This window comes from Myotis brandtii, unplaced genomic scaffold (assembly GCF_000412655.1).
Source record: "Myotis brandtii unplaced genomic scaffold, ASM41265v1 scaffold118, whole genome shotgun sequence".
Classification (NCBI taxonomy): Eukaryota; Metazoa; Chordata; class Mammalia; order Chiroptera; family Vespertilionidae; genus Myotis; species Myotis brandtii.
In genome coordinates, this window is record NW_005354090.1 from 714,996 (window position 1) to 742,922 (window position 27,927).

At 41.5% G+C, this 27,927-nt stretch overlaps 1 protein-coding gene across 1 annotated transcript in view; it reads left to right on the forward strand.

Annotated features, from left to right (window-relative positions):
- ETV5 (ets variant 5) overlaps positions 1–16,042 on the forward strand; it is a 56,869-nt gene extending 40,827 nt beyond the window's left edge. The window contains exons 8-13 of the mRNA XM_005858429.2: positions 625–884; positions 3,502–3,561; positions 7,484–7,552; positions 7,714–7,883; positions 12,091–12,192; positions 13,498–16,042. Of these exons, the coding sequence (XP_005858491.1) occupies positions 625–884; positions 3,502–3,561; positions 7,484–7,552; positions 7,714–7,883; positions 12,091–12,192; positions 13,498–13,719 (883 nt within the window). The 3' untranslated portion in view covers positions 13,720–16,042. The remainder of the gene's footprint in view (positions 1–624; positions 885–3,501; positions 3,562–7,483; positions 7,553–7,713; positions 7,884–12,090; positions 12,193–13,497) is intronic.
- Positions 16,043–27,927: the final 11,885 nt, after the last annotated feature.

Here is a 27,927-nt window from a genome sequence, read left to right on the forward strand (position 1 = left end):
GTTTGATTCTGGTATTTTCTGACTGTCACAGATTTTCCCCCCAGTTTGTTGTTTCTTTGTTGGTTTTGTTGCTGATGTTTTTTGACTTATAGAAACTTATACAATGAGGTATGTTCATATTTATTTTGGTGGTTTCTGCTGTTGGTACAATGTATAAAAAGGTGTTTTTCTCCAAGATTTTATGTTTTCATATATATTTACTTTACTATTATGTTTTTACATTAAATCTTTATTCTATATTAAATTTATTTAAGCATATGGTATAAAGCAGAAGTTCAACCTTTTCCCCCACTAATTTGAAATGCCTATCTTAACAAATTTTGGAATATATTTGACAGTTTCTGACTTTCCATTCAATTTCTTTGACATGCCTATCTTTCATTTCTTCTATTCCTGTTTTAATTATTATGGCTTTATAATATTTTCAGTATGGAATAGATCATTATCTCTTTTCAAAATTATTTAATCTTTTAAATAAAGTTTAGGATCATTTTGTCAAGTTGGTTGGAGAGGCATTGCTTTGCAAATAATTTCCTTAACCTGGACATCTAATCCTCAATGCTAAATTATAGAAGGTATTCGTGATGTTCTTAATTAAACAATATAACTACTTTCTTCTTGCAGATTTCAGCGACAACTGTCTGAACCCTGCCACCCCTTCCCTCCTCAGTCAGGAGTTCCTGGAGATAATCGCCCCAGTTACCACCGGCAAATGTCAGAACCTATTGTCCCTGCAGCTCCCCCACCCCCTCAGGGATTCAAACAAGAATACCATGACCCACTCTATGAACATGGGGTCCCAGGCATGCCAGGCCCCCCAGCACATGGGTTCCAGTCACCAATGGGAATCAAGCAGGAGCCCCGGGATTACTGCGTTGATTCAGGTTAGTATGAAGTCATGCCACTTCTTCCTTCATTCTCTCATCCATCTTTCTGGGCATTATTGAATGTCTTCCTCCTGTAGGGGTTTGGGGAATAGTTTCATAAAATTAGCCCTTAAAGAACTTAGGAGCTAGTAAAGCAGGTGTGTTTATGCATAACTGAATAAAAAACAGAACACAAAAGCCATGCAAATGGTAGGAAGTGCAGGGGGCAGTCAAAAGTGGTGCAGGGAGATTTCAAGATGGTGGCAAGTAGGTGGAAGCTACACTCACCTCCTCCAGGACCAAACCAGAATTACAACTAAATTAAAAGTGGTGCAGAATACACCTCTGAGGCCAACCCTGAAGATTGATGGGGTCCAATCTTTTTTTTTTTTCCAGAGAGGAAGGGAGAGGGAGAGAGAAAATCATTGATCGGCTGCCTCCTGCACTCTCCACACTAGGGATTGAGCCTGCAACTGGGGCATGTGCCCTGACTGAGAATCTAACCATGATCGCCTGGTTACTAGGTCGATGCTCAACCACTGAGCCACGCTGGCCAGGCCTGGGGTCCAATTTTGATAATACTCTTTTTAAGACCTATTATCTTAGGGTCACTGAACACAGGGAATATTATTTCTGCATTTTAGTCCTGTCCCTAGTTCTGTGGTTTTCTTTCTTAATACAAGACTCATAAACTTTCAATATAAAAGTATGGAAGAGAGCCCACATGTGGGATGGGATTCTTTCTATTCTTGAAATGAATGGTGTTCCAAGAAAGCACCTGGTGTGTCATTGCTCTGTGGGGTGCTGGGTGCGCCATGGGAAAGGTGTCTTTTTGGTTGCTTCATGGGATTCACTGCTCTATTGCAATGTTTTCATCTGGAAAAGTTTCTGTGTCCTTCAGTGGCTGCTGGTGTACACAGGGAGAGATACATTAGGTCTCCTATTATTTGGTTACTAGAGGCCCAGCGCATGAATTCGTGCACAGGTGGGGTCTGGCCAGCCTGCCCCGATGGGGGCCGATCAGGGCCGGGCCGGCAGTGGGGAGGGGCCTAGGGAGGTTGACCGGCAGGCTCTGCCCCCAATCAGGATGGTGGGGCCCATCAGGAGCAGGGCCGGCCAGGGGGAGGGTCTGCAGGAGGTTGGGGGGTTGATCAGGCCCCCATCAGGCCGGTTGACCACCACAGCGCACATCATAGTGACTGGTCATTCCAGTCGTTCCATCGTTCCGGTCACTTGGCTTTTATATAGATAAATAGGTTACTCTTGTCTAGAACCTTAAGCATATCAAGAGTTTAAGCTGTACTTGGGGGCCCTGCTGTCCCCCTCCCCTCCACACACACTCATTCACTGACTACATATCTTAGAGGTCAGGTTTATTAAATGAGATCATCAGGGAAAAGGAGGGTTGGGTTGTAGCTTGCACATTTAGAAACTGTTTCTTCTGCTTCGTTTTTCCTCCTTTCAGAAATGACTTAAGTTTTTCACTCTTTTTTGCAGTTGGTGCTAAAGGAATTTGAGGGTTGGTGGGTAGGTTTTCAGCCTTCCCCAGGCACGCTTTTCTTGAAGACCCTAGGGAAGGGAAGGGCAGTATATACTTGAATGGCTTTTGCAAATGAAATAGGTTATAGAATTTACTCAATGGCCTTTTGTGAGATAATACATAGGTTGCTAAATTCAGGCAGAAATTGGTTATGGAAAAGGTTGAGGAGGTAAGCAGACGGGAGACATCTGTTGCTTTATGATAGAAAAATCACCAAGTATAGGTATCAATAACTTGTAAAGTTCCCATTGGCATTCCTCCTGAAGGCTTTGATGTATTATTCTCAGGAGTAGGCATGACCAGAAACATTTTTACTTTGGGATTGACATTTTAATCTGTCCTGACCAGTTTTTTACCCCATCCCACTCCCTTAAAGCAAGACACTCAGCAGATGTTACCATATCTGTAATTCTTTGGTCTGAGTGGTGTCCTGGTATGTAGGCAGGCTTGCCCTGCATGGACACAACTCAACTCACTGTCTTGAAAACATGATGGCAGAAGAAGAGATGGCTGTGCAGGGGTTCCATTCTGACAGGTCCAGCATGGTGCAAATGTACTTGCCAAATCCACTCCTGCCAGTTCTTGTCCTAGCTTCATAGCTTCAGATCCCCTAATCTCTTTGGCCTAAAAATACCTTCACCTCTTACAGCAGAACTGGATGTGACCATCAGCTATAAAGAGTAAATTGGGAAGATCTTAGTGACCCTCCTCCCCGTCCAAAACCCCAAAGCCGCAGAGTTGTTATAGGCAGAAGGCCAACCTTGGCCTTTTAAAAGCCAATTTCTTCTACCATGAGCTCTCTCATCAAGTTTGGTATTAAACTAATTTCTAAATGAGCAAGTTGTGAGAACGAGACATTTTTTTCTCTCAGTTCTCAATTTAGGAGTCAAGAGTCCTCCTTTCAGATGGTGGGTTATATGGTGTTTTCCATGTTGGTTATTAGGGTGGTACTTCTTTCCCAGGACAAAACCAAAATGACATGACCTTGGAGCAGGAGAAGGTTAGGGCTTCACTGCAGAGCTGCAGTTTGATTGTTGTGATGACTCACCACAGAAATGATTGACAAGAGTATGCCTGTCTGTGTTTCTCTTTCAGAAGTGCCTAACTGCCAGTCAACCTACATGAGAGGGGGCTATTTCTCCAACAGCCATGAAGGTAAGTAACTTTAAAAAAGAAAAGTATTCAGGGAAGCTTAAAATTGCTCAGTTTCCAGGCTAAGATTTGAGATCATAGTTTAAACCATCCTTAGCTCATGAATATGAGAGCTAGTTGATCATATTCTTCTGTTATTTTGCACACACAGTCTGAGGCATGCTCCTGAGCACTGTGAGGGCTGCCAGCATTTTCAATAGCAATGACCCTAACTTTAGGAGTTCAGGGGAGAATGTGAAGAAAAGGTGGACCAATCAGTTTTCCGCATTTCCATACAAGGAGATTACACAGCTGTATATAACACATTCGGCCTAAACTGGAACTTAGGAATTATGTCATGACTTGAGATGGTAGGTTCAGGACTTCTCTTCTGAACATTGAAACATGGGAGAGCTTTTTCCTTAGAACAGCTTCCCCAGAAGTATGTCTTATTTTCTGTCAAATTAATCACTCCATAAATATCTAGAGCAGTGATTGCTCAAACCCAGGGCATCACCTTCACCTGGAACTTCTGTTTCTTTGTTATGGGGTGAGGCCACAACATTAGTAACAAAGAAACAGAATTTCCGGAGGATGAGGCCCAGAAATCAGGATTTTAAAAAGATTCCCAGGTGATTCTAATGTGCAGCCAAGGTTGAGAACCACTGCTCTAGAGTTTTAGAGGAAGGTTGAAAGAACTAATAAAACAGCACTATGAAACATTGGCTGGTTTTTGTAAGTGATTGGTTCACAGGAGTGGTTTCAATGAAAAATTATTTCCCACTGGCTTGGTTGGAGGGGAGACCAGGTGTTGTGGCACGGGGCACTGAGATAATCAGAGTGAGTGTCCAGCCCTGGGAAGGAAGGGCTTCTATTGGACCTCTGACTGTGATCGGCACAGCTGTGTGGGGCTCTCTTCCAGGTTCCCAAATGTTTCTACAGAATCAATTGATGTCTGCAGCAGGCAAAATAAGAGGGAGTTGGGGGGAAGAGGGAGGAAAACATTTTGCATAATTACAACATTTAGAAAGGAGCATGCTCTTAAAGGAAATATTTTTAGTAAGGCATTGGGCTGCTTACTACACACAAAATACCTGGTGAGTTTGTATTCGTTGCTCCACTCTTTCCCATTTCTTTCCCTGCCCCCACACAGTGAAGAAGTTCGTTGCAAAGAGACCTGCATTTTTAATTGCTCTAAATTATTCTGACATGGTTTTTCCCTCCGTATACAGGCTTGACCACAGATGCCTGTGAAACAGTTAGTGGAACAAGTGTTTCTGATTGGCATCTGTGATTACTAAGATAGCCATCTTGCCTTAGCGTTCACCTGGAATCTTTGCATACTATTTTGAATCTCTCATTTCTACTTTGCTCCACAAACAGGTCCTTCCTTCCTGCCACCTTTATTTGAGTGATTAGATAGTTGTAGCCACAACTGATGTAATTGCTGGCGCAAATTCAACTGACTTGCATTTCACTTAAACCAACAGCATCTTCCAGATGTTTTAGAGAATCACATGTGGTGATAACTAGAAACCACAGAATACATCAAAACGATACTCATGGGCAGGCCTTCATCTGATTAGTTTGAAAACCAAACCTAGAAGGTAATCTAGCTTTACATTTTCTCCCAGTATATTATAACTGCATTATCTTTACGTTAGAGGAAGAAAAGCTCTCAAAATAACACAGCAAGTGTAACAGGTGTGTGAACTTTGAAGTAGTATATTTATAATGACTATCATAAGGCCATTCAAACATCACTGGAGTTACCAAAATCCATATGGAAAATCAGGAATATATAGTTTTCTGGCAAACAAGGCACAAAGCATGATGTAACTCTTGTTGATAGTATAAAGTATTACAGTTTGTCATAAAAGTCAGTTTTCTAATCAAATTGGAAAATAAATGTATCATAGGAGTCACTGAATTCCTGATTTAAAAGTTAGCATTGTATTCCTAAGTCTTTTTTAATGGAGACTGTAGATTCTCTCATTTATTCAAATACTTATTGAGCACTTATTATGTATCAGGTGCTATGAAGATATGAAGAAATTCAGAACATGGTCCTTATCCTCAAGGAATTTAGAATCTATGAGAGAGAATAGAAGATAAAGCTCTCACATTATTCAATTAATTTCTTAATAGTACTTATCACAATGTACAATTAACTATCTTAACTTTTTTCAATTATCATTTATTGCACACTTATCTACCAGGAGCTATTCTTGGCACGCCAGTATAAAGATAAATAGATCCATGGAACAGAATATATATTAACTCGTTAAATTCTCACAACCCTATAAGGTAGGAATTATTATCTTCCCTAGTCTTCATATGAGGAAACTGGAGCACAGAGAAATTAATTAACTTGTTCAAGGTCACACAGCTAATCTAGGTCCATCAGTCTGGCTCTAGGGCCTACACTCTTTAAATGTTCCATACCACACCATGTCTCATTTATTTATTTGTTTTCCTACTTAATTGTCTGTGTCCATCAATTGGGATGCAAGCTCCATGAGCACAAGCACCAAGTCCGTAGTCTTCTCATGTCTACCTCCTTCCAGCGCAATGCCTGGCAAAAATATTTATTGAATTAAATAATAAATAAATGACAATAAAATTATACATCCTTTGAGGTAGTTAAGCAAACAGAGAAATAGTGCTTAGAGCTGAGGAAACAAAAAATCATTCAAACCTCAAAAAAATCTCAGTTTCCTTTCAATTGGGCAGTGTTTTCCCAGTTCCAGGCCTCTTAAAAATGGTGCTGGTCCTGCCAAGAACTTGGTCTGGACTGATCATGAAGAAAGAACAACAGATTGTTTCTTGGCACCTTTACCTGTGGATTTTTCAAGTTATAGCAAATCCCCCTCAAAATCTAAGATAGCCCTTCACTGCAGAGTGCCTCCCCCTGCCTGTCCCCACTGCAGACCTGGCACGCATACACCTGAACTACACAGCGAGGTGAGTGGACCAGAGAACTGAGCACAGGGAGCATCGTTTCCCAGACAGGAGCCCCTGGTGCTTTCTCCTGAGAAGTGTGCTGGTGGAGGAGAGTACACTGGAGTGCTCACACCCGGAAGCAGGCCAGACCATGGGGAGAGATGTGGTCCCCATCAAGCCTGTCTATTAAGTGGCTTTGATTTGAACCGCTGATCTTGTCAGGATGCCTGGTGACATGGTGGTCAGCATGGAATGCATATTAAGGGTTTTTATGGATTGTGAATACAGGACATTCTTTCCTTCTTCTTGACCCCTTTAACTTTCTGCCCTGGCTTCCTTTCATTTCCACGTACATGTGTTGTTGGACCAGTCAGTTCCCCCTTCTTGATCTCTGTTTTGTTATCTGTAAAATAAGTTTTATTGCTAGAATGTCTCTTCAGATTCCTTCCATGTGCCTGGTTATAACTGCAACATGCTTTTTAAGTTATTACTCCGCGAAATCCTCCACAGGCCCAAGTCTTTACTCAATTTGGCGATCCTCTCTCCCCTCCAGACTCTTTCGTAATTGAATGAGGTATGTGGGCAGCCTCGACAAAGAAAGGTTGAAAATGGCGAGACTATGCACAGATCAACCAAATCCATGTGGCTAGGCCGACTGAAATAGATGAGATGTCTTTTCAGATATAAAGCCTTAGTCACAGCAACACTGATCCATGCAGACATCAGAAGCAAGATGTGAAGGAACTTCTGGTGACTCGGTGCTTCCCTGCAGTCTTAGCTCTCAGAGCAGGTTAGCTCTCAAGCTCTGGTGAATACATCAGAACGCGAAGGCCTGAGTCCTTTTGAAGTCCCCCAAAATTCAGTCTGGCATCGATATTTCCGTTAATGGGGCTTAGGGCCCAAAAGGATAGAATCCCATTTTAGTTCTTAGATCCAGAATTTTAATAGAACACACAGAGAATTTGTTAAGCAACGTGGTCTTTCTTTTTAACTTCTCCTTCAGGCTTTTCATATGAAAAAGATCCCCGGTTGTACTTCGATGACACTTGTGTTGTTCCTGAGAGACTGGAAGGTGAGTAGCCCTATCCGGTTTGTTGCTAAGCCAGAGGCTCAGGGATGTCAGAGCACCTCCCTCAGTCTTATTAATAGCAGATTAGCATTAACTCTTTTTTGCCCAAACCACCTGAAATACTTAAGATTAAAGTATTGCATGTGTACCTTTGTCCCAAACAGGCAAAGTCAAACAAGAGCCCACCATGTATCGTGAGGGGCCCCCTTACCAGAGGCGAGGCTCCCTTCAGCTGTGGCAGTTCCTGGTTACCCTTCTGGATGACCCAGCCAATGCCCACTTCATTGCCTGGACAGGCCGAGGCATGGAGTTCAAGCTGATAGAACCTGAAGAGGTGAGCATTGGATGCTGGACTCGAATGATTTTTTATGTGTAGATGGTGATGATGTTCGCTCTTGTTTAGTTCTCCATTGAGGCTTGTACAGTGTTAAATATGCTCTTCTCATTCAGATCTGGCCTGGTCAGTGGGCTTGGCGGTGCCCTTCCTATTATCCAGAGGTCAGTTTACAATTCACAGACAGGCAGATTCTCCACTGTGAAATACATTAAAAAGCATTAGTATCCCTTCTACAAAGTCTGGGGAGGGGGCCATAAAGATCTAAATGGGGCCTGTTTCTTGCCTTGGAAAGTTGTTTACAAGTGTTGTTTCAGTGATAAACTTGTTTTGGTGTCGGCCCTTATGTGTCATAGCCTATATGTGGAGCTACAGAATATTTGTGTGATGTTTTGGTAATATATTACAGGATGCAGCTACCCCAGTACATATTTCAAATAGCTCTAACCTAAAGAAATGAAATTATCAGAGATAATTTAGATTTTTAAAAGTATATTATGTGACATCGCAATAGTTGAAAGATGACAAAACTTTCGTTATTTTGTTAATAGAAAAAGAAATATTGTTAACATTATTACTGTCTGTTGCTCAGAACTATTGACAAAAAGGCCTATGGACAGAACCAGTACCATTTCTTCAGTGGGGAAGACATATTACAGAACCCCTTACCTGAATATCACATAACAAAGTAAATTAAATTAGACTCTCAGTTTGGCATATTCCAAAGGGATTGATTTTTAATTTCTATTTGACTTCGATTCTAGAGAGATTATAAATGAGAAGAAGTAACAGCCCTGAAAATCTTGCATGTGCTTCGTAGAGTAGCATGTACTTAGGTGTGTTATATATTAAATCAGCAGAGCATAAATATCTTTGGGTATGTGTAATTGAAATGAGAACAATGTTCTTAGAAAACATTTGAGCAAGAACTGCAGTTTTAAATGTTGTTCCATTAACTCCAGGGCTCAGGCTAGCACACTAAGGGGTTAAGTTGGTATGGGGGCTAACAGCGGAAGGTAACAACCTGGCACTTGATTTGGAAGAAGACAATGGTCCAGAAGTTAAGAGGAGAATATGTGGATTGGAGGCAGTTATAAAAGGAGATGCACGTATGGTGTTCCTTACCTTGTATCACTCACGAAAATGGAAATGTGTCAACATTCCATGTTATAAATGGTTTCTGTCAGGACTCAACCTACCTTCAAAGCCAGAGTCCGGTACTGTTGTGTTTCTAAGCGTTTCTTTATGGCTAAGTCATGTGGAAATGGAGCCATGTTTTCGGCCTCCAGCCATACTGGGGAGCCATCGGCCCGCATTCTGTTCCTCATAACGCGGCCTGGTTTATGTGAGGCTTGAGGAAAGCATGTCCCCTAGACTCTCCGAGGCTTTGTGACAGTAAATCTGTCCTGGCAGCCCTTATTGATTTATCCTGTTGCACAAACAGGAGCTTTTATTACTTTATTGCCACTGCCTCGGGCCTAAGCACAGGCTGTACAGCTGCAGGTGAACCTGGTTATGACCCTTTGTAAAGCTGTTATTGAATCTTCTGCTCTCCTACCAGTGGTAAAGAAAATGATGAACAGATGGCAAAGGGCCTCTGCTTTCTCAATAAAGAAACTAATATTAATCCAGAATGCTCATAAATGCCAAGCGGCCAAGTCACGTGAGGCCCGTGGTGGCCTTGAGCCCCCCCTCGGCTGATTGGACAGCTTCGTTTCTTCAGGAAGTGCTCCTTCCCACCCCACCTTGCCATCCCAGGCATTCCATGAACCCTGAATGTTCCAGGCTCTTCACCCAGGACGGCTCTGTTCCATCTCTGCGCTTTACCTCGGGACAGGCAGCATTTGTGGTGTGTTTTTCCCACTGTACTCCTTGCGGGCCCTTCTCTTGTTAATGTCAGGAAGATACCAACTCCTCGGAAAAGCTGTAAGAAGTCGTCATGGGGGGAGCTTGGAGGGTGAAGTGGAGGAGGAAGCTGTTTGGGACGTAATTGTAGGCAGCTGTGTGGCTGAGTAGTGCACTCTGGGTAATTATCCATAATATCCATTACACTGTGCATGGAAATTGTGGTTTTAGAACTGCGTTTTGGCAGGCCCCCTAATCAAATGTCTTTTGATAGTCGTCCAGCTTAGCACCCTCTCAATTATGACTGACTCGGCTTTAATCTGGAGCCATTTTAACTGTGAATCTGCATTAATGAATATTTTGGGGGTAGGGTTGTTTGTTGAACATGTGGCAGATAACTGATGCCATGGGAGGTGTAAAAGGATGGGCTGCGGAAAGAACCGCTCCCCGTGCTATGGCTGCTCTCTCTTGAAAAGGGAGGAAAAGATATGTGGATTTTTTTTTTAACTCCTTCAGCCTCCATCCTCAAGATGCCTGCTATCAAAGGAATGGTTGGGAAAGATGAAAGGCAGAAAGAGCTGGTAACAAACCATTCCCTGCTCCCCTCACCCCAGAAATGAGGCAGCCTTAATTCCCAGCTGCTCTGCAGTTGTGCCGCATTATGCATTACTGCAGAAGGAGCAGCCCTGGTGAAGGCTACTGAATCATAGGGCCCTGGCCCATGAGGATGAGTCAGTAACTATGGCTACCACAGATGCTTTGAAGTCTGTGCATATACAAAACCTCTCTCCAGTAAGCTATTGCATAAGCAAGTGACTGCAAAGAGAGGTTGTGGCAGAAGCGGAGGAATATTCAAGAATGTTTTCCACCACTAAATATACTAAAGTGATGAGGCCGGGCTTCTTTTAAGGGTCCCTGCGTCACTTGTGGCTGACAGTAGTTTAAGTACGGTTTCATAGTCTCATTTCTATTGAGCCAGGGTGGAAGAACATATATTAGGGTAGCAGTTTTCCCTTTACACTACTATTTCCAGATGTAATTTTTGGTTAATTTTGCCCTTTTGGCTATTTCAGAGATAGAGCTGAATGGATGCATTATGGAGAAAGGAGGAGAGCCAGGACATCGTGTGTGCATAGGGGCAGGAAGTAAACGAGTGGAAATTTAACTTTCACAGTTTCTTGCAAGGCAGAGTGGAATCATGGCTATTAAATTATTCTAATGTAATTAGGACAGATGCATTCCTCCTTACTTATCAGATCATTTCTGGTATTTATTAAAGGTCATTTTAGAATCCTGAATTCAGATGTTGTTTTCATTCTGCCCAAATACTTTCAGCAGAATGCTGTTTTATGATCTACTTTTCCACTTGCAATCTCCCTACTTCCCATTCCATATTTAACATTTGGTGTTTTAATATAGTTATTTTGCTTTTTTAAAAAAGTTTCCAAAACTGACTTAAAATGTTCAAAACCTGACCCCTGGTTTGCATATATTTAAAGACCTTTGAGAAGACTCACATTTCTAAGGTTGTTCTTTTCCTGCCTTGACAGTCATCTTTATAGGCAGGATTTGGGCTCTTGAGAAACTTGAGAACAGAACTTGCTTGGCTGTCCTGAGAATTGGGTAAACTCTACTAGGAAGTTTTTTGGCTGTAAGACTTTTTTTGCCCAGAGCTCCAATTACTTCTCCCCATCATTGCACCTCAGGTGGACTGGGTGGGATAATGCACTTCAGAACTGTTTGGGAAACCCTGTTAATTTTTCATTAAGTGGATAATGGTGCTACATGTTTTAATGTCCATTCTGCAAGTCCTCTGGGAGCAGGCGATTGGATGGCAGCAGGCTGAAATGATCTGATTCCCCCTTATTCCATGAGCTGCAATAAGTAAACATCTCCCAGCCCCTCTCCAATCTTATTAGAATTGAACTTTTGCTCTGCTGGCCCATTAGCAACTCACTAGTGTGTTTCTAATGTTTCAGGAATGACCATTCTAATTATTCCTTATTGACTGCTACAGAAACTATAGCACTTAATGGCAACATGTTAATGGTCTACGGGTATTGGTCAATAATTCATATGTGGAGAAACAGTAGAGGGCCTGCTTCCTCTGGGACATTAGCCCAGCCCTCTGTAATCTACAGTACTAGCATTCTTCCACCTCTAGGTCTCACCTCTTAGCCGTTGTGACCAAATCTTCACCTTTGTGGAATGTTTAGTCTTGAGGGAATGAGATGCTTTTCCTTTCAGGTCAAGGAAATGGAGCATTGACCAGAGCAGTCAGGGTACAGAACTGGCTCTCCTGGGTCGGCAGAAAACCACTAGGCCCACGGAATGAGTTTCCATTGCTTTCCTGTCTCTTCAGGTTGCTCGGCGTTGGGGTATCCAGAAGAACCGGCCAGCCATGAACTACGACAAGCTCAGCCGTTCTCTACGCTATTACTATGAGAAGGGCATCATGCAGAAGGTGAGAAGTTATGAGAGACACAAACCGCTCTGACCACATTCAGAGAGAATGTCAAGGGCTTCTGCAATAAGGCTGTTTATAATGGCTGGCTGGAGAAAATTAGAAAATAAATGGTCTTCTCAAGTTCTTACTGGAGAAAATGTCAGCCTCATAAGTGATTCTGTGGTAGGAGAAAGTCTTGGAAAAGCAAACTTAAGACAAGAGTCAAATGAGATATAAAGAGTACCTTTATTGCTCTTGGGTGTACATGAAAACCAGAGGTTGTGTGTGGAACAAATCATGGGAAAATTAGGCTCCTCTGCTTTACTTAAACTGCCTCTCATTACGAAAATGTCCAGACACTTAGGCCAATTATTGTGTCCATAAAGGAGCATGTGTGGGAATTGACTTGAATCTCACAAGAGTTTCATTGAAGTCTTTAGTTGTTAAAGCATCTAGACCTTCAAATAGGTTGGTTTAATGCTCTCAAAAATGTTAGAGAAGTAACCAACTCTTGAGGTGGGGAACCAGAGATTTAATGTAAAACTGTGGCTTAGAAAAACTAAATAGGAGTGGTTCAGTGTGTGTCTGTATTACCTGAGCGAAGCTGATTTTCGGGTTTGATTTTTGGAGGTATGGGATGCTAAACAACCAGCAGAGAATGGTTCCCAGGGACCTAGATTGCTCGTCAGCTACATCATGAGGCCTTTGGATAATCAAGGCTTTTTGGTGCTAAATAGTGTTATGATGCGTAAATCCATATAAAGTAGTTATCAGTTCCTCAGTGTAACAGAACCATGGAATGAGCAATTTAAAACTGCAGGTAAGCCAAGAAGCAATTCTTTTTGGCTTTGGAACAAACTTAAAATTTCCACATAGGCTGTCTGATCAAATTCCTAGCCCTTCAAAATAACAAAGCTTACTGTGGAGATTGAACTTTGGAAGTGACTGAAATCATGACCTGGCTTCGGCTTTGTACCTTTCAATGCCGAAGCCATTGTACTTCCTCGTAACACCAAGCGCCAACCTCATATACTCATTCTTTCTAAGCTGTGACTGTAAGACAGTGAGCCCATCTAGTGTGAATATGAAATTCAGATATCTCAGCTGCTGAGCTGTGGTGTCAACACAACACTTGGCAGGTAGCAGGTCCCCAAGATTTATCAAAATAAATCTGCATGATTTGGATAATCAGTTACTAATGAGCCTCCTTTGGTCCCTGGCTTTCTGAGAGCTTGGTGACTTACAAATATATCATTATTCTTCCCTGGGTCCCCACCGTGCCCTGTTCCAGCTGGGCCTTATTAGGTGTGTTTTCTCTCTCAGGTGGCCGGAGAGCGATATGTCTACAAGTTTGTCTGTGACCCGGATGCCCTTTTCTCCATGGCCTTCCCTGACAACCAGCGCCCGTTCCTGAAAGCAGAGTCCGAGTGCCACCTCAACGAGGAGGATACCCTGCCGCTGACCCACTTTGAAGACAACCCTGCTTACCTCCTGGACATGGATCGCTGCAGCAGCCTCCCCTATGCTGAAGGCTTCGCTTACTAAGTTTCTGAATGGCTGAGCGGCCAAACCCTAGAGCTAGCAGTTCCCATTCAGGCAAATGAGGGCAGTGGTTTTGTTTGTGTTTTTGGCTGTTCCTAAAACTTGCCCTTTGAGTATTATCTGGAGAACCCAAGCTGTCTCTGGATTGGCACCCTTAAAGACAGACACCTTGGCTGGGGAGTGGGAACAGGGAGGGGCAGAGAAACCTCCAAAAGGCTGGTGCCTCAGCTCTGATCCTGACAGGGTTTCTGGGAAGAGATTGCAATGGAGCCTCCTTCCCATGGACAATATATGCAAAGCAATACCTTGTTCAGGTTAGTACCCACAGACTGGGGGAGAGTGTGACAATCTGCATCGATCATGAACTACTAAATGCCTTTACATAGAAGGGCTCTGATTTGCACAATTTATTGAAAATGAAACCACAAACCCAAAGGATAGTAGGTAGGCTAAGTTGGGGAGGCTCAAACCACGAAGGGTTAAAAATATATCATAAAATTCAGAGAGCTCATCTAGCTCAATCTGTAATGTTTCCCCTCGGTCTAGAAAGAAGGGGGAAAGTCAGAACAGCTGTTACCCACTCCGTGGTTCTCAAATAATTAGCATTGCTACTCCTGGGAACCTTCTGGCCATGTGGTCACCAAGTAGAACAAGCCCCCTTTTCTCTTCCCAGTCACATGGCTCTGTGCGGATGGCTTTAATTTTAGGAGAAGGGTGATTAACACTTTGACAGTATTTTGTTTTGCTTTGATTTGGGGGATTGTTTTGTTTTGGTGGTTGTTTTGGAAAAACAGTTTATAAACTGATTTTTGTAGTTTTGGTATTTAAAGCAAAAAAAAAAAAAACACAAAAAAAACACCAAACCTTTTGGTAACTGCACTGCATCCCTTAGATGGGGCAGTGCCGACTTATGAAGACGCTGCAGCTTGAAAGGGGCTTTGTGGGGGCTTCCCCTCAGCCGTGTACAAGCCCACTTTACTGCCCATTTTGTGCTTTCTGCACCAGACAGCCTGACGGAACACTTGCACCTGAGTTGTACATTTTCAAGGTGTGCAGGGCAGCCTGAACACACCGCTTAGATTCTATGTGTATAGTTCCCCACGGTCTCTAACACGCCCTCTCTGGAAAGCAAATGTACATAATACATGTCATGTCCATTCAGAACCTGGTCACCTGGTGGGAACCCAGGGGACACGTCCTGGGTATGACTGATGACAACTTCCGTTTCATCAGTTTGTTTTGTTTTTCCTTTTTCTTTCATTCTTGGACTTTAAACCCTGCATATGATTCCATAGGGTTTGAGACTTACATGTGACACTGACAGGTAAACAGTGCTAGCATTTCAGTTTCCTGCCACCTTAAAAAAAATAAAATAAAAAGCTTATCTGGTTGCTGTATTATATTGAAGTTTTAAACAACCCAGCTAAAGCTATGTGGAAGCTGAGCTCAATGTAGAGGAAAAGTACATTAGGAAGGAGGTGGTAGCACCTCGCTGCTGCCGGCCTGCTCTGTTCACTCTGTGCTCCCGTGACACTTAGCGCTGAGAACAACTGTGCTGCTCCACACGCGAAGGACAGCGTGGGCTCCGCGAGGGTGACACCTGCCATGAATTGTTTTCCTATGGATGGAGCGCTCCACAGTCAAACGGTCCCCCCTATGACCGGCAGCACATTTGTGAAGAGGGTCACTGGGGGAAGGGGTGTATTTTATAGCTATGGAAACATAAGGTTTTCCTCTGTTGGAAGCTACTTAAGCCCACAAAGGTGTTGAACCTATAGCTTGGGCCTTCATTAGCATTGTACTCTAATCAAATGACTCTTTTTCAAACCATATTTATAGCTTTCTAACCTACACATAGTCTATATACATAGATGCATATTTTATCCCCAGCTGGCTAGAGATTTATTTGTTGTAAATGCTGTATAGGATTTGTTTTTCCTTTCTTTGCTTATCCTGGTTTGGGTTTTTTGGGTTGGTTTGGTTTTTTTTAATGGGTGTATGCTATCTTAGCAAGAATGAAAATAATCGCGTAGCCTGAGCTCCCCCTCCCTGCTGTAACCGCGTGGCCTGTGCTGTCAGGGGCGTAGGATGGAGGCATCACCGTTGCATTCCCATCGGACTCATGCACCTCCTGGAGGGTTTTATTTTTGTTTGTTTGTTTGTTTTGGTTTGCTTCTTTTCCAGAGTGTGGAAAGTCTACAGTGCAGAAAGGCTTTAACCTGCCAGTTGATTTGAAATACTTCCCCCCTGCGCAGGGCCGTATGCATCCTGCCAAGCTGCGTTATATTCTGTACTGTGTACAATAAAGAAGTTTGCTTTCAGTTTACCAAGTGTCTGAAACCCGCCTCTTTCTTGCCCTCTGTGTCTGATTTTAAAGCAAGCAGAAGACACCTGGCTATGTCTCTTTCTCTCTCCCCCTCTCTCCCTCTCTCATTGTCTCTCAACTGTTGAGCGTTACCCAGGATTGTGGAGGTGAGAGTAGTGTAGGGAACTGTTACCTAGAAATAGAGAACACAGCTGCTCTTTGGCCTCACCTCTTAAACTCTGGCTGAAAATGTGATCTAAAGGAGAGGAGGAAGAGGTCCTTTTCCCAGCCAGTGGTTAGCTGAGGCCACCCCATCCCCTTGAGCCCACCTACTCACCAACACTTTAGTATTTTTTAAAAGATATTTTTATTGATTTCATAGAGGGAGAGAGAGATAGAAACTTCAATGATGAGAGAAAATCATTGATTGCCTGCCTCCTGCACGCCCCATACTGGGGATCAAGCCCACAACCCAGGCTTGTGCCCTTACTGGGAATCGAACCATGATTTGGTTAACCACTGAGCCATGCCAGTCGGGCAACACTTAGTATTTTTTAAAACATAGCTCATGTCTGGGCTCTGAGTTGTGTAAAAAGATTACTAACTAGCCAGGACTTAGAGTTCCAGAATGACTCTAGCTCAGCCTCTTACACAGATACTTTTGAAAACCAGTAAAAACTCGAGAAGATCATTTATTTCCTAATTTTCCTGAAATAAGTTTTGATCTTAAAAGTAAAAATTTTACTAATAGTTGGTCCCTCGAGAACAACAACAGCAAAAACTTAGGGAAGTCTTGCCTGCTTTGTTTTTTCTGACACTGCAGCAGTGCAAAAATCGTCCAAATTTGTCTTTTTCTCATGGGTTCACTTGGGAAAAGTCTGGGACAAAATAAAGTTTGCAGGGTTGTGTGCAGTATTATGCTTGTTGGTGTTCCCATTTCAGCCTTTTTCCGCAGCTTACCTTGGGCTTTTCAGGACTCCTGTTACAGTAGAGGAATAAGTAGAGCCTTTTTTCAAGCCTATAACAGAAGGCTTTCTGTAAGTTTATCTACTTTCTCTCTTAAGGGCATTTTACAAGCCCTTAAGTGTAAAAACATCTGAGACCGAATGGGTGCACAGCCGCTTGAATGGGAGCTTGTGAGGAATGAATGTCTGCCACATAAACCCATTAGCTCGGACAGATTAAGATGCTTGGGGAGAAGGCAGAGGAGCCCAGGACAAAGCAGCTCTGCCTCAGCTTCACCATGATAAGGCTTTGACAATCAGCGTCCCATTATTCATGGGCTCATTATCCAGCCCGGGCCCAGACCCAGATCGTTAACCTAACTCGGGAGGTCACCAAACACTGGGCCGCCCTTTTCATGCTGGGCGCTAGGATAAGGAAACCCAGAAAATGTGAAGTTTACTCTTCATCGAGGTCCCTTTTCACCAGCCAAGCCAAGGAAACAATGCTTATTCAGTTGTTCAATGACAAAGAGGTAGTGTGAGGGCAAAAGAATGTGCTTTTGAAAGCCAGAGTATGTGTAGAATCTAAATTCTAATGCAGCTGGGACAAATGTAAACGAATGTGGGAGAAAAACACTCATGTTTCCAGTTGGTTGGAAACCTTGGACAGACAGTTTGTTGCCCAGTGGTACAGGTGGCTGGAGCTCAGTGTGTGGCCTCTCAAACACAAGCAAAAGGGGAGTGGGAGTAGAGAGAAAAATCATCAGTTCTAACATATGAGAGCATTAATTTTATTCAGCATATATATTGTACTTAAAATAGAGGGTGGGGGTGCTCGCTTCGGCAGCACATATACTAAAATTAGAACGATACAGAGAAGATTAGCATGGCCCCTGCGCAAGGATGACACGCAAATTCGTGAACCGTTCCATATATAAAAAAAAAAAAAAATGGAGGGTGGGGATGAGAGTACCACACAGATAAGCCCCGGAGTCCTTTTGATCTCGGCAAATAACGCTCATGTCCCATTCCGGAGGGGCCCCTTGCATGGCCAGCCTTCCTTAGCTCCTCCAATTTAAGAGCTGGCTCTACACCCGCCTGGGTTTGTTGACCTTGGCAGTGAACCTCAGATAGCTAACCTTTGGATAGCACTTTACAGTTTACAGAGCACTTTTTCATTCCCATTATCTTTTTGGCAGACTTTCTTAAATGGTAACAATTTGTTGAAATTGAAAATTCGGCTGTTAGCCTCCAAAATTACTTTCTTGGAGTGTTCACAGTGGCTACACTGGAAAGAGGACTAGACACTGGGAGGCAGGACACGGATTCTGGCCCCAGCTCTGAGGTTGACTGGATTAACTAGATGATCGCTGGGCCATCCTGGCCTAAGCTTCTGAATTGAAAATAGATTGTAGGGGAGCAAGACCAAGTAGTAGGCTATTATAGTAATCCAGGTGAAGTGAGATAGTGGCTTTATCCAGGGCATAAGGAGGTCATAATTTGGATATATTGTTATGGTAGAGCCAATAGGTTTTGGATGTGTAGAGACAAGGAAGTCAGTTGTGGCTCCAAGGTTTTTAGCCTGAGCACAAGTGTTGACGTTTCCATTTACTGAGAAGAAAAAGACTGAGGAGAAAAATTGGAGGTGGGAGTGGGGAAAGAACAGGCATTCTGTTTGGGACATATTGACTTTGAGGTGCCTCTTGTAAATCCAAATGGGAATGGCGATTTGGATATGCAAGTCTAGAGTTCAGGGGAGAGATCCAGGCCGGAAATAGAAATTAAGAGTCATCAATGTGTAAAGAGTATTTAAAGCTGAGACTGGATGAGATCACTAGGGAATAAGAATAGATTGAAAAAAAAAAGTTTCCAGGACTGAGCCCTGAGGCACTCCAAGATTAAGGATAGGAGAGATGAAGAACCATCAGAGGAGACTGAAAAAGAATGGCTAATGAAATAGGAATAACCAGGAGGCTATTTCCAGAAGAACGGAGACACCAACTATGACAGGCGCTTCTGATGTGTACAGTAGGGTGAGGACTGGGACTAAATTAGTAACATGGAGGTCATGGATTACTTGCACAAGCCATTTCCATAAAGGAGGAGAGATAATAGACAGAACTGATCAATGCTACTGGGATCCAAAGAAGGTTTGAGTTTACTCTCAGTCTAGGACAGGGATCAGAGAAGGCTCATGGTTCCAAAATCCTGGGTTTGAATTCAGCCCAGCCTCTTACTAGCCCTTCCATTTTCATTCTCTTAAAATCTGAAAGAGGCCCTGGAACCCCTGCCAGGTATCCTGCCCAGAGAGTGTTTTGGTTTTTTTGTGTGCGTTTTTTTTTTTTTTTTGAGGATAAATGAGCAATTAAGATGCTATTATCACCACCTTTCCCATCTCCATGGGACTCTATTCTTGTTTGATGCTCAAATTGGTTTTTTTTTTTTGGAAATGTTGTGTTTTTTAAATAACTTTCTTTTTCATGTTACACAATTGGCATATGTTTTTTATAGAAAACCAGAAAAAAAACATAGCCAAGTTTAAAACTATTCTAAAAATTCAACTAGAAATCACAGTTAACACTTTACTGCACATATTTCCAGATGGCTTTTTTTATATTGTTATTTTAATTTTTAAATGTGGTCATATTTATATCATACTTAATTTTGTAAATTACTTTTTAAATAATATATTTGAACATCTTTCCATACTAAGAAATATTCTCCTACAATACCTAGCTGCATGCTATTCCGAAGTACATATATCATATATTTAAGCAGTCCCTTTACTAAAGATTTAAGGAACCACAAATATATATTCAAAACCAAGCCAAGTGATCTCCATCCAAAATCAAACAAACAAAAAATAATTTGAGCACCAAATGTTGGCAAAGATACGACTCTGGGGGAGTATAAAATGCAACAACCACTTTGGAAAACTGCTTGGCAGTTTCTTATTAAGGTAAACATACATCTACCCTATGATCCAACAATTTCAAACTGAAATATTTACCCAAGACAGTTATAAACATGTGTTCACAAAAAGACCTCTGCAAGAATATGTTTAGAAGCTTTATTCACAATAGCCACCAAAAACAACCCAAATGTCCATCAACAGGAGATCAGATAGACAAGTTGTGGTATCCACATAGGAGAATACTGTACTACTCAGCAACAAGGAAGGAACAAACTATATGGTGATAGAATCAGAAAGCAGTAGCAGGGGATCGGTGGGCAGGAACTATTTGGAAAGGGGTGGAGGGAGGTTCTGCAACAATAGAAATATTCTACATCTTGGCTTGGGTGATTGGTACATGTATGTTTGGCAAACTGAACACCTGAACTCTGTGCATTTTATTTTATGTTAATTATTCCTCCAAATAATATTTGTAGTCATTTCTTGGGATAAAAACAAATTCCTTACCTTGGCCTTACAGGGTGAGTCCTTGCATATCTCTCCAGCTTCATCTTGCTACTTTCTCTCCTTTATGTTATACCAGAGGCCCGGTGCACAAATTCATGCACCAGTGGGGTCCCTCGGCCTGGCCTGCGGGATCGGGTCGAAAACAGCTCTCCGACATCCCCTGAGGAGTCCCAGATTGCGAGAGGGTGCAGGCCAGGCCAAGGGACCCCACTGGTGCATGATCAGGGCCAGGGAGGGGTGTGGGAGGTTGGCTAGCCAGGAAGGGACCGCGGGAGGGCTCCAGGTTGGACTCCAGCCGCAAGCTAACCTACCGGTAGGAGTGTCTGACCCCTGGTGGTCAGTGCACACCATAGCGAGCAGTTGAGCAGCCTTAGCATATCATTAGCATATTATGCTTTGATTGGTTGAACAGATGACCAGACAACCAGACACTTAGTATATTAGGCTTTTATTATAGAGGATGTTTAGCACCCTGCCTTCTTCTGGTGTCTCAATTATACCTTGCTCCCTCCTTGACACAAACTGTTCCCTAGACCTGAAACTTTACACTGCCTCTGAGTCTATCCCTAACTTGATCCAGCTCAACCCCCACACATTCTTTTAACCTCAATTTGAAAGCCAACCCAGGGAAAACAATCAACTAATCTTGCAAGTAAATGAATAATTTTAATTTCCTGGCCTTCCTAGATATGATCTTATGTCCCAACATATGAGTGCTCTTCTTCAGCACTCACTAGTTTTGTGTGTGTTTTTTCATATCCCATCTCACAATTCTTAATTATTCACATATTTGAAAAGTTAGTTGATTGTCTTCTCCAATAGACTGTAAATTTCAAGAAGGCAGGACCATGCCTCTTATGCTAACTGCTTGATCTCTAAAGTAAGTAATTAAGAAATATCTATTGGATGAATAAACATAATAATGAACATCTTTATTTATTTGTGACTTTCAGGATAAATTCCAGGAAGATAGCTTGTTTGAGCAAAGGGTAGACACATTTCAAGGCTATTTATATGAACTGCAAAAGGTTCACCAAAAAGTCTGTATTAATTTGTACTTGTTTCAACAGGAGACTACTGGTTCTCACAACCTTTGTCTACACTGGATATTATTTATGTTTAAACATCTATTTGCCATTCCTTCTCTTCTTTACTGAATTCAAATATTATTTACTGGGTACCTATTAATACCATGTACCAAGACAGATGTTGAGAATTCAATAATGAATTAGAGCAGTAGTTTTCACATTTTTGGCTTACATACCCTATAAAAGAATTTTGAAAAGCTAGGTATCCTTTAGCACTATTTTAAGTTGACATTAAACATTTTCCATCATATTTTTTAAAGTTGAAAAGGATAGCCCCAGCCAGGTGGCTCAGTTAGTTGAAGCATCATCTCATACACCAAAAAGTTTTTGGGTTCGATTCCCAGTCAGGACACATACCTAGGTTGCAGGTTCAATCCACAGTTGGAGCACATACAGGAAGCAACCTATCAATGTTTCTCTCATCTCTCTCTCTCTCTCTCCCTTCTTCTCTCTCTAAAATCAATGAACATATCCTCAGATGAGGATTTTTTTTAAGTAGAAAATGGTATAACTTTCAATTTATTGCAAATTTTGTCTTTTAAAATGTAATTATTCCAATTTAACAATGCATTCTATTTACATTAGCAATTTAATTGTCACCATCACTAAATTATCACCATTAATTATCACCAAATACACAATCTCTTTTTTTAAATGTTTTATCTTTTTTCACAATCTCTTTAACAGACTTTTGTCACTCCTTTTTATCCTTAAACTCATATTTTCATGTATGTCCCCAAAAGAATTTTATCCTACTACAATAATACATTTTTGTGCTTGGAAGTCTTTATCCTACTTTTTTTTTATCTTGCCCTAACATACTTATATACAACAAAATATTTTAAATCATTTCCTTTGATGGTATGACTTCACAAGTTAAAAATTAATTTGCATTGAGTGATTATTACAATTATCAGTTCATAATTGATCAAACCAGCATAAATATATAACCAAATCTGATATGTAATTATTAAACATAAAAAGTAGAAATTTGACAGAAATGAATCTCTCAATGATCTCATTGGGATGGGAGTGTTATTGATTTTTCCATATGTTCACTACAAGAATGAGATACGGCTTAGCACTAGTTCTATTTCTAATTTCAATTTTACGTAAATGCTAAATTATACCATGTGACAGAGAATGCTAGCTGTTGACCAAAATAATTTTTCTTTTCTCCCTTGGTAATAAGATTGTAGCCAAATGTGTGACTGGCTATATTCCCCAGCATCCCTTGTATTGTAGCTTACTGGTTATTAATATGTTGCCTCTCAGCTCAAATTCACCCTCTTTGTTTGCTCTGTGAAACGGATCTGGGCCCTTGAAACATTTTTTCTTTGCTAGCTGGCACTGAAGCTTCGTCAGTAGAGGGCATTAGAGTGACTTTGAAGGAGAAGAGGGTTTTATTAGTTCCTGTGTGCAGGTTCCTGAAGTGATAACAGCTTCCTCAGTGTCCAGCTCCTGCAGTGCCCAGCAGCTAGCAGCTTCCCTCCCAGATAGTTTTGTAGCAAAGTGCCTTGAGCAGCTTAGATTTCCAGCAAGTTCCCCCAGCCAGGCATTTCTCTGCCCTCCAGTGAGCCATAGCCCTGCCATCTAGTACAGTAAAGGATTAACTTACCAGGCTCACATTGTCCAAATCCTGCACATTCCAAAAAAAATTTGGCCTTTGCCTGGCTCCTGGGAGATAACTGTCAAGCCCTTGGAATATCCTATCTGGGAATAGTGTATTGGGCCTATGCTATGTTAATCTATGCTAACAATGTGGTTTATGGTAGGGGTCCTTGGGCCACAAGGTATCAGTTGACCTCTGGAAGGGCTGGAGACTAAGTAACTAAGGTCAGCCATGTGGACCAGCCCTCATAGAAACCCTAAACACCAAGGCATGGCGAGATTCCCAGTTGGCAATACTTCATGGATGTTTTCACACATCATTGCTGGGAGAATAAATGCTGTCCATATGACTCCACTGAGAGGTTAACAATGGAAGCTGCAACTGACTCCACCCTATGTGCCTTTTGCTTTGCTGGTTTTAATCTATCTGTATCCTTTCACTGTAAAAAAACAAACAAACAAAATCATGCTTTTCTGAGTTTGTGCCTGTCTCACAAATCATTGCATCTGCAGGTGATACACCTCTCTCTAAAGTTTGCATCTCAGCCTTGAGAGGCGAGGAGAGAAGAGGAGAAAGTAGAGACTCTTCCTTAGGCACTCTGTCCCTGCCCTGAGTGAATATCTGTTCTCTATATCTGCCATCCCTTTATTCCTGAGCTGCCAATTCCTGGTCATACCAATCGCCTGTTACAGTTAGTAATTCTTCATATTAAACTTTCCCTATTCAAATTACTTTGTGGTTTTCCTCTCCTGATTGGACCCAGATAGACACAAGGGTCATGTTACTTGTTCTCTCTAAACAGAAGTAATGTGTGCTATTTCTGGGCTATTAAGAAAGCAGGTACACCACTGTGCACCCTTCCAGTTGGATGTAGATGATGACAAGACCTGAGGGATGGTTGAGGCACAAGCCTGGGCCTCTGATTCACCACCTGCTGGAGAGCATCTGCTGATTAAGAAATAAACTTTGGCTGAGACCGGTTTGGCTCAGTGGATAGAGCGTCGGCCTGCGGACTGGGGGGTCCCGGGTTCGATTCCGGTCAAGGGCATGTACCTGGGTTGCGGGCACATCCCCCGTGGGAGATGTGCAGGAGGCAGCTGATCGATGGTTCTCTCTCATCGATTTTTCTCTATCTCTCTCCCTTCCTCTCTGTAAAAAATCAATAAAATATATTTTTTAAAAAAAAGAAATAAACTTTGATTATATTTGAACCACGTTTGAGTCTATTTGTAATACCCATTTAACCTACCCTAACTAACATACTTTGTTCACATAAACAAGTGCTTAGGAATGGAAGGAGTAGTGTATATGTGTTTCTAAATACAAATGCCACTCCATTCTTCTAAGTTCTGTGCCAAAATTTACATACTGATCTTTCATTAGAAACTAGAGGCTCGGTGCATGAAATTCGTGTCTGGGGAGGGAGGGGGGTCAGAGGGTCCCTCAGCCTAGCCTGCACCCTCTCGAAATCCGGGACCCTTCAGGGGATGTCCGACTGCCAGTTTAGGCCAGGGATCAGGCCTAAACTGACAGTCAGACATCCCTCTCGCAATCCGGGATCACTGGCTCCAAACCACTCGCCTGCCTGCCTCATCACCCATAACCACTCTGCCTGCCTGCCTGATTGTCCCTAACCTTTCTGCCTGCCCGCCTGCCTGATTGCCCCTAACTGCTCGCCTGCCTGCCTGATCACCCCTAATCACCTCTGCCTCAGCCCCTGCTGCTGTGGCTTCGTCCAGAAGGACATCCAGAAGGTCGTTCAGATGTCCAGGCTAATTAGCATATTATACTTTTATTATTATAGATTATCTTAAATGACCTATCAATTGACAACTCTATTAGGTGCCCCTTCAATTTATTGAAAAGAAATAGAAAATATTTAACTTACAAAAAGAGAAGTTACCAGTCACTAGAATTTAATCATTATTCCATTTCTGAGAAGTATACCAAAAAGATTTTAACACATCTTAGCTACCAAATGACTCTTTTTTATTTTTAAATATATTTTATTGATTTTTTACAGAGAGGAAGGGAGAGGGATAGAGAGTTAGAAACATCGATCAGCTGCCTCCTGCACACTCCCTACTGGGGATGTGCCCGCAACCAAGGTACATGCCCTTGACCAGAATCGAACGTGGGACCCTTGAGTCTGCAGGCTGACGCTCTATCCACTGAGCCAAACCGGTTAGGGCCAAATGACTCTTATGTCAGTGGTTCTCAAAGTGTGGATTCCAGGCAAGCCATCATATCATCTAGCAACGTGTTAGAGATAAACATTCTCAGGCCTTACCTCAGACCTACTGAATCAGAAATTCTGGGGATGGACTCAGCAATCTGTTTTATGAACAAGCCCTCTAGGTGATTCCGACGCATTGCTCAAGTTTGAGAATCACTGCTGTACACTCTGCCTGTAACTCTTTCCCTTGGATTTGTATTTAATCTGATAGCTTCCAAAAGTGTTAACATAATTACATACATCCCATGATTTTTCCCACATTCTCTTATTTAAAGGTAACTCCTAGATTTCACCCACACTCAGGGCAAGGGGATGACACAAGGTGAGAATACCAGGAAGCAAGGATCATTGGGACCCTCTTAGATCTTGTCTGCCACATTACTAAGTAGTTTTGTTTAAATGACTTTGTTTTATCACATGATTTCATTATTTTTGTTTCATTCTTGAGCTACACATGGTGGTGGTCCCTAGAAGCCCAAGCTTACACTCTTATAACTTCAAGTCCAACAGAAAAAAAACTATCTCCTTTGAAATAATACCAAGTTTTATCAAAACTTCAGAGATTCCATTTAGAACATTCAATAATAAGCATTCTGGGAAATGTTTACTAGGACATTTTTGGCAAAGTTGGGCCTCATGTTCAAACCAATCAGCCAAAACAGACCACAACCTACTTTCCATCAGAAAGAGTCTGATGTTATCTTTTAATTCAAATAAATATTTTAGTATAAAGAATAATATACAAAACTTGAAATAATACATTTGCAGCATATTATGTAAGAAAGATTATTAAAAGCAGTCAGGTCAAGATCAAACTGATGCAGATCTAATATAACTCATCATATTCTAGTTACCAAAACAAGATGATAGTGATAGGCTTCATTACTTTGTAATTATGTGTGGCTAAAGTTATCAATTATTATTAATGTGAGGAGTATTACTGAAGGCAAGGTACTCCTTCAGTAAATGGGTGTCCATGTGGGTATTGAACTCTGGTGGACAGCTTTGGGGATAATGCATTTAAAAAGCCAAAATAGCTCCATTAATTTCATTAGACTTTATGATTAAATTTTCCATGTATTTAATGAAAAAGAAAGGTATATACTGCTAAGACTAATTGGTCCAGCAGCTAGCATATAATTTTATTTTTTGTTAATAGGAACTGGAAAATCTTATTATAAGCTGAAATAAGATGAGTATTGACCATAATTGTAATGCACATTTCATAATATGATTTGACAGAATAGGTTTGAACTATTTTATTGAACGATGCACAACATCTTCAAAAGCACATGAGATTTTTATATAGTGTATATTTTGTGTGCTTGTGTGAAGGATAGTTTATTTTGCTTACAGATTTATTTATTTTTTTATTTTAAGTCTATGAAAGGTCAAAAGAATAATATAATGAACACATGCAAACATTTCCCTTAAATTCATCTATCCTCCTATCTATTTATATACTTTTTAATGAAAAGTATATAAAATGCAAGCTCCTAAGTGCAATGACATTTCTCTAGGCCTATTATCTGGTAGAATGTCTCACAAGCTGGATTTGTCTGATATTTTCTCATGATTGGATTTAGATGAAATGTTTTGGCAGGAATATGACTTAAGAGTTATTGTACACTTCCTAGCACATCACTTTAAGAGGAGTGTGATATCAGTTTGCCCCAGTATTACTGATGCTGAGTTTGATCACTTGTTAAGTGGTGATGCCAGTTCTTTCTATTATAAAAGTACTTCCCCCCCGCCCCGTGTCATTAAGAAGTAACCTGTTCCCCAACTAAATTTTACCCAATGTTTTTATCATCCTCTGATGATCTTGCCTGAATAAATAAATATACACATTGGTGGTTGCTCAATGTTGATTTTCTGGTATATCTTGAAAGGTGAGTTGATCCAAAAACTTTGCAGGTCCAGTTAAAAGAATCAACACCCTGAAATCTGCATTGCTTCCGTTGTTAAGAGAGACCACTCCTTCCAGTGAGTGACAGCTCCTGGGGATGAGTGATGGGACTAGATGAAAATCTCACCTCTTAGGTGAGATTCCCCAGAAGCAGAGTCTGAGATTGGGGTTCTGCTCAACCTATTCATTGGAAAATATCCTCAGAAGAGGGGAAATAAAAGTAGTAGGGAAGGGCAAGGAAGAAAAGTTAAGCAAGAAGGCTCTAGAACACAGGCCCACTTTGAGAAAAGAGAATTGGCCTTTTTTTATTCCATGCCAGTCAGTCATTGGCAGAGTATGGGTTGGTCAGAGTCATAGCCTCCCTTGTAGTAAGGCTCCTGTATAAGCAACAGCAATTCCCTAAAGAAGTGGACAGCTAAGAACCGTTATCAGCTAACACTCACAGCAACATTCAAATTTAAATGTTTTTAAACACCAAGTTAACTAAACAAAAGACATCTGAAAACCAAGTTTCTCTAATTTATGACCCTTGGAATAAATAAATAAGTCAATGGAACAGATTTAGAGGAATAAATTTATATAATTTTCCATACAATAAAAACATTTCAAGTCAATGGGTTATTTTTTCAGTTAGGGGTCTTTTGATAAGTCAAAAACCCCAGTTTTGTGTCTGTGTGTGTGTACAAGAATAGACAA